Source organism: Lipotes vexillifer, unplaced genomic scaffold (assembly GCF_000442215.2).
Source record: "Lipotes vexillifer unplaced genomic scaffold, Lipotes_vexillifer_v1.1 scaffold1280, whole genome shotgun sequence".
Classification (NCBI taxonomy): domain Eukaryota; kingdom Metazoa; phylum Chordata; class Mammalia; order Artiodactyla; family Lipotidae; genus Lipotes; species Lipotes vexillifer.
This window is the reverse complement of record NW_006786568.1, coordinates 353,100-360,751: the sequence shown is the minus strand read 5'-3', so window position 1 is coordinate 360,751 and position 7,652 is coordinate 353,100. Positions and strand designations below refer to the sequence as shown.

General features: G+C 48.5%; 1 protein-coding gene across 1 annotated transcript; it reads right to left on the bottom strand.

Moving 5' to 3' along the window:
* Window positions 1-699: 699 nt before the first annotated feature.
* Window positions 700-5,941, bottom strand: LOC103087196 (cationic amino acid transporter 3-like). Its single transcript, XM_082931135.1, is given in 11 exon segments — window positions 700-751; window positions 919-1,163; window positions 1,304-1,470; window positions 1,676-1,875; window positions 2,066-2,168; window positions 2,271-2,410; window positions 2,584-2,806; window positions 3,333-3,445; window positions 3,652-3,829; window positions 4,799-4,957; window positions 5,566-5,941. Coding segments are annotated over 11 exon segments (1,953 nt in total). The 5' UTR covers window positions 5,939-5,941.
* Window positions 5,942-7,652: the final 1,711 nt, after the last annotated feature.

Sequence of the window (7,652 nt, the reverse complement as noted above, 5' to 3'; positions counted from 1 at the left end):
ATCCCACATGCCGCGGAGCGGCTGGGCCCGTGAGCCGTGGCCGCTGAGCCTGCGCGTCCGGAGCCTGTGCTCCACAACGGGAGAGGCCACAACAGTAAGAGGCCTGCGTACCGCCAAAAAAAAAAAAGTTATTGAATATCATTAAAGAAGATTAATAAAATGGAGAATCATACCACAAAAAAAGTAAATAAATACAGTGCAACTCTTGACACAATATATAGTTACCTATGTTCTCTTCCCATGTGGCAATCTATGTGTTTTTGCTGGAAAAAGGCACAAGAAGGCACTACTTACATGCAGGTTAATATTTTATTTTTTCTCTGGTTTCTGGTTACCTTGTACTTTCTTTGTGAAAATTCATCTTGCTGCACAGGTATGAAGCATGCACTTTTCTGAATGTATGTATGTGTGTGTGTGTGTATATATATATATATATATATGTATGTATGTATCATACTTTGAAATGGTTACTTAAAAATTATACAACATAGAAGTCATTTTGTCCACTGGCACTAAATATAGGGCTGTAAATTCATCCCACCTTCACACTCCATAGAGCCTCAAAGTGCCCCTTGAACCAGAAGACACCTCCAGTGCACGGTGGGATTCCGCACAGCGTCTATTGCCTGTGGTTACGGTGATTCAGCACCAGGGATGTTTTTGTCAGAAGTCTGGGAGTTGGAGGCTGGTGGCTGTTGATTATTCTTCTCCAAGCTGTGTCGGATCCCATATCCAAAGTATATGACAAACCCTAGTAGAGAAATAAGACAATGAGAAGGAAGGAAAAGTCGGTGCTCTCCCTGCTTACAGATGCCCAACAGGCCTGCTATTATGGTGCCTGACAGTTTGCGGGGAGAGGTAGAAATAGGACTGGGTTCAGTCACTCAAGAGGCCTTTTAATCCCAGAAAGCCACTTACCAATCACCATCCAGACACCAAACTGGGCCCAAGTCCCAGAGGTCATCTGCATCATCAAGTAAACATTCACAAAGATGCTCATGAGTGGGAGAACAGGCAGAGCAGGGACCTGCGGGGAAAGTCAGTTATTCCCTGAACACACCACAGACGTCTGAAAGGCAGGCCTCTACCCCACATGGCCGAGAAGGCTTCAGTCCTACTGGGGCTGTGTGTTCAGTGCCTACTGCGGTTGGGCACGTAAAGCACTGAGTGTGGATCAGGGAAGGGTCCATTAGTTTTAATAACTCCCCCTCTTCCCTGGTCCGGCAAAGGATGTTTAGGTCTCAAAGCATGAAGACAGACCTCACTCACTCAGGTGGACAGGTGGGCACGTGAGGTCGCCTACCTTGAAGTGAAGACGAGTGGGGCTCTGGGGCTGCCTCCCAATGACGACAGTGAGCCCAGTGGTGAGCAGTAATAGCAGCACAGCTGCTGTTGTATACACGGGGTCTCCAGAGAACACGTGGCTGGGCCACCGGGCCAGCATCAGGCTCAGGGTCGTCAGCAGGAGAACTGCAAGGGTCGGGGTCGGGGTGGGGAAGAACAGGTTCAACTACGGAAGCCAAAGAGCTCAAGACCTTGGGTCACACGCCTCCCCAAAACTGCCCACGTCATGAAGGGCCATCCTATCTCCAAGATGCGTCAACTGCCAAAATACACACTCCCGTCCTATCCTGTCAATTTCAGAATACCACCAAAGAGCAATCCCCCTGCTCACCAAGCAGTGAGGCACATCCATAGATTATCTGGCCAGATTTCAGGGTGGGGATGGTGTTGACAGGGTCACACAGACTCTTCAGAATCTTTGAGGTTCCTGCTTCAGGTACAGATTCCAAAGGGCTTTCTTCAACTACAGGCTTCATCTCAGTCTCTTTCCCTGTTTTCTCAATCTTGCTTAAATTCTGGTCTGGTTGGTACCTGGATTAGAGGTATTAAGTCAATATTAACAGTAGCCCCTACTCATCCAACATCAAGCAGTCTAATCCATCTCTCTCCCAACTTAAGCCTAGCGGGACATTTAGAAGGCAGCATGAAGGCAAACGACGATTATCTCCCCTTCAATCCCCACGAGTCAAAGACCCCCAGCCAAGGTGTAGCGTAGACTCACCTGAGGACAAGAACAGAAAAAGACACCAGGGAATAAGCAAGCAGGGTCCCGATTGACATGAGGTCCACGAGATCACTGAGCTCGAAAAGTAATGCCATGACCCCTAGAACGAGGGCACAAACAAGGTGGAGAGGGAGTGAAAATCCAGTAGAAATATCCAAGTTAAGAAAATTCATCAAAGAAGGAATGGGCATTGTTTATTTACCCGCAAGAGTTCCGGAAGCCAAGGTGGCCATGATGGGGGTGCGTGTACGGGCATGGACCTGGGCAAGTCCCCGGAAAAGGAGCCCGTCATCTGCCATTGAGTAGATGACACGAGGCATAGGGAACATGGCACCCAGGAGGCTAGAAGAGAAAATGGGAACATTTTGTGTGAGGACATGGATAAGCAGGACAGACTGGGGTGTCTGCTCCCTAGTCTACGTGGGGTAAGGTGTCTTTCCCTCTTGTCTCTCAATCCCAAGGGCTGGGATACCTGAGCATCTGACAGTAGATGGGGAGAAAGCTTTGACACTGACCTAGATGTAAGAGCACAGAGGGTGCCAACAGCCACAACATATCTGGCAGGGGCCCAGCCGACGTGGAGAAAAGCGTGTGGTAAGGGGCTGTCAGGATGAATCTGGTAGTAGGGCACCATGAGGGTGAGTGCCGCCGAGACACCAGAATATGCCAAAAAGCAGATGCAGAGCGAGATCACAATGCCCAAGGGGATGGATCGCTGAGGATTTCGGGCTTCTTCCCCTGCAGGATGGGAGGAGGTATTGGGCCAGGAAAACACACTGTGATGAAATACAAAATCCCCCTTCCGGACTTCCCTGGTGACACAGTGGTTAAGAATCTGCCTGCCAGTGCAGGGAACACGGGTTCAAGCCCTGGTCCGGGAAGATCCCACATGCCGCGGAGCAACTAAGCCCATGCGCCACAACTACTGAACCTGTGCTCTAGAGCCCGCGAGCCACAACTACTGAGCCCACGTGCCACAACTACTGAGCCCACGTGCCTAGAGCCCGTGCTCCCAACAAGAGAAGCCACCGCAGTGAGAAGCCAGCGCACCACAAAGAAGAGTAGCCCCCCGCTCACCACAGCTAGAGAAAGCCTGCACTCAGCAACGAAGACCCAACGCAGCCATTAATTAATTAATTAATTAATTAATTAATTAATTTTTAAAAATCCGCTTTCCTCTTGAACCTCCAAAAGAAACCCCTATGCCCAAGGGCAGCCTTATCTGTGCCCAAACCCCTGACGGGACACACAGTGACCATGTTACCTGTAGTGGCAATGGCATCAAAACCAACAAATGCGTAGAAACATGTAGCTGCTCCTTGGAAAATCCCATCGAAGCCAAAGGGCACAAACCCTCCAGAACCCAGAGGGCCCAATCTATGGTGAGAGAAGGAGCAAGAAAGAATGTGGGTGAGCTGTGTTCAGCCATCTGTACTGGACTTTTTGGTTAATACCACAAGTTCTGGGCTCCAGGACCCCATCACCTGGATCCATCAGCCCAGATCTCTTTAGACCCCACCGTATTCCCAGCTCTGCACGCGTGCCCCCACCAGCATTACTGTGGTCAAGGACACCCTCCTAACCTAGAGGTGTCATTGGATCCAGATGTGTTCAATTTGTAGTCCTGTTCTGTGAGCTCCCAGTTGTGTAGATCTCCCTTGACGAAGCCAGAGATGACCATGAAGCTGAGAACCAAAAGGTTCAAGCCTGTGAACACTTTGTTAACCAGGGCCGACTCGCGAGCTCCCAGAACCAGCACTCCTGTAGGAAAGGTGGAATATGAAACATGCAAAATAACCAAATCCATAGACACAGAAAGCAGACTAGTGGTTGCCAGGGGCTGGGGTACTGAGGAGTTGGGCAGTGAGTGCTCAGCGGGGATGGGATTTCCTTTTGGGGTGATGAAAATGTTTGGAACTAGAGAGAGGTGATGGTTACACAACATTGTGAATGTACTCAGTGCCACTTAATCGTACACTTTCAGATGGTTAATTTCTTATTGTGACAATCATCGCACAGTAGACAGGTCTGTCAAATCATCACACTGTACACCTTAAACTTATACAATGTATATCAATTATATCTCAGTAAAGCTGGGGAAATAACAAAATGGTTAATTTTATGCTATACGAATTTCCTCTCAATTAAAAAAAAAAATCTTTGATCTCAGTACAAAGGAAGAAACTCACTGGTCTAAGTAAATGATTCTCCCCTGGGGTGACTTTGCCCCCCAGGGGACTTTTAGCAATGTCTGGAGACACTGTGATTGACACAATTTGGAGGGTGGGCGTCCCTGGTATTTAGTACATAAAGGACAGGGATGTTACTCAACATCCGACAATGATTTAAAAAACAAAACAACAACAACCAAAAAAAACCTGGGACTTCCCTGGAGGTCCAGTGGTTAAGACTCTACGCTTCCACTGCAGGGGGCACAAGTCTGACCCCTGGTTGGGGAACTAAGATCCCGCAATGCCGCGCAGCGCGGCCAAAAATAAAAACCCTCAAATGCACAGAACAGCCCCACACACCAAAGAATGATCCAGCCCAAATTGTCAGTGGTGCCAACAGTGGGAAACAATGGTCTATGTCTTGCCTTCCTGTCTCTCATTCCACAGAGCCCTCCTTCCAGTCATAATCCCCCCACCATTCTTCCATCCCAAGCCTTTCCCACCCCAGCTCTCCTTCCACAACCCACTCTTCCCATCCTATCACTGAACCCTGTCTCACCCGTAAGCAGCAGTACCAAGCCCAGCGCAAAAAAGTCTGGGTACTTGGCCAGGAGGTAGGGCACGTGCAGAGAGAAAGCTCCCTGTAACACCTGAGAGATGTGGTTCCCAATCAGGCTGTCAAAGGCGGAGCTCCAGGCCCGGGCCACGCTGGCAGTGCCTGCAGCAGCAGCAGAAGGAATATTTATTAACAAACATTAATTGAACCCCTACCACGTGTCATGGGATGGATTTGGGAGAGGTGGGGGGACGCACACAAAATACCTAATCTCTAAGAGTTTCTTTTCATGGTCTGGGGACAGTAGACCCAGATGATCCACAAAATAGGTCAACTGTTTAAAGTTAGGAGATCAATGTTATGCAAAAAAAAAAAAAAAAGAAAAAGAAAACGAAAACAGGTTAAGTGAGAGTGAAAAGTCTGTGAGATGAGGGTTGAAATTTTAAATCAAGTAGCAAAGGAAACTCCCATGAAGGCAACAACTGAGGAGAGACTTCCACATGGTGAGGGGATGAGCCTGTGGGGCATGCCTCCCTCTCACTCACTCCCCTACACTTTCCTTTCCTTCCTTGTTCTAGGCCCCGTAGTTTAAGGAAAATAGGATAGAGCAGAGTAGAATGAAGTTTTGGGGTTTTCCTGCCACTATTACCCACTTCACCCCACAAGGTGGAAAACAAATTTCTCACAAATGAGTCAAGACCTAAATCCCACCTCCTAGTTTCCTGATCTTAATTAAGCCCCACACCTTCTTCCCACTCCCATCATCTCACCGATGACATAGGACAGTATGAGGTTCCAGCCAGTAATGAAGGCACACAGTTGTCCCACTGTGACATAGCTGTAGAGATACGCAGAGCCAGAGCATGGCACCCGGGCCCCAAACTCTGCATAGCAGAGCCCAGACAACACAGAAGACAGGGCGGCCACCAGGAAGCAGATGACAATCGCTGGCCCAGCTTTGTCCTTGGCCACTTCACCAGCCAGGATGTACACACCAGCTCCCAAGGTGCTGCCCACACCCAGGGCCACCAGGTCTAAGGTGTTCAGAGAACGAGCCATGCGACTCTCAGACTCTTCCCTGGGCTCCAGAGGCCGCCTGTGGATCAGCTTCTGACCAAATTGGTAAACATCCTGACACAGCATCTTAGACAGTTGAGGAGGCTACAATCTGCTGAGAAAGCAAGACACAAAGCCATCAAGAATGTCCATCCAGCCCTGGCCCTGGGAGTTCAATTCCACAGAACAATGGAGTTATGGGGAGCAGATGGTAAAAGTACACATTGGGCAAGTTCTCTGTCTCGGAGCTTTGGTTTCTTCAAGCATATAGAAGACTTCTACTGTATTTCAAAGTTACTGGAAGAGTTGCTTGAAGAGAAGTGAGGGGGAGCAGATTATGTATCCCCAAAATGTGCCATTTGGGGACGCGGGCTGTGTTGAGTTGAAGGCAATTAAGACCCAGCAGACTGGACTTCCCTGGTGGCTCAGTGGTTAAGAATCCACCCGCCAATGCAGGGGACATGGGTTCGAGCCGTGATCCGGGAAGATCCCACATGCCGCGGAGCAACTAAGCCCATGGGCTACAACTACTGAGCCTGCACTCTAGAGCCCGCGAGCCACAACTACCGAAGCCCACGTGCCTAGAGCCTGTGCCCCGCAGCAAGAGAAGCCACAGCAATGAGAAGCCCGCGCACCGCAACGAAGAGTAGCCCCCGCTCACTGCAACTAGAGAAAGGCTGCACACAGTAACTTAGACCCAACGCAGCCAAAAAAATTTTTTTAATAAATTAATTTAAAAAAAAAGAAATCAACCAGCTCTGCTGGTTCAAATCTAGCACTGTGATGTGTAGCTTGTTGGATTTTGCATGAGCTATATACCACTTTGTCCTCCTTTCTTCTATCAAACAGGGAAATATATTATTATCATCTTTATTCCCTCCCTTCCTTGATGTGAGTGAAGTGACAGTTTAAGGGGCTCGGTGATCAGAGCGATGAAACCAAGTCCCTGTAAAACCGAATTCCCCTGCTGAGTTTATGATTCACCTCTCCATCCAAAACTTTATTCCCTTTCTTGTCCCAACCCTGTTCCCCTCAGGATTGAGGAGTACCAAAGAAAAGGGGGATTGAGCTCAGGCAGGACCCTGCAGGACCCTCCTCATACAAAAGTTTCTCCGTGTCCCCTCATTGATTTATAAAGAAAGGATTCAGTCTCCCAGGTCTTCCCAAGTTCCAAAGAGCAGACTCAAGCAGTTACTAGTCAGGGAAGTGAGGATATGCAGAAACAAAGGAAAAGCAGTACCAAATGGCCTTAAAGGGAAAAAGAGCAGGGACCAACCTGCTTGAAATTCTTAACTTGTCATGTAGGCTCTAAGTAAATAACAAAATGCCTCAACCATTGTTTTTGCTCTCTTCCAGAAAGAAGTTAAGGGATCACAAGACCTTGACGTACTAGTTTGCTTTGCAGAAACACGCAGATCAATCACAATCACCAATGACCCACTGAGTCACAAAAATGCTGTCAGGAAGTCTGCAACTGAGATCTTATCCAGAAACTAAAATCACGAAGATCACCTCCCCTTTACTCTTCTTTTCTTTAGAAACCTTGCAGCCCGGCCAGCTAGCAAGGTGGATTTGAGATCAACCTATTTCCCCCAGCTTCTCAAGAGGGTGGCACCCTCGCGATTGATAAACCTCTCCCTGCTCCAAACACCAATGTTTCCATTTGTTTGGCCTCGCTGTGCATCAGGCACGTGAACTTGGATTCCACAACAAGCTCACACTCCACTCATTTCTACACCAAGGATCCTGAAACCTTTCATTGCTTGCAGAGTGAAATTGAACTGGAACTCTGAGTTGGGGC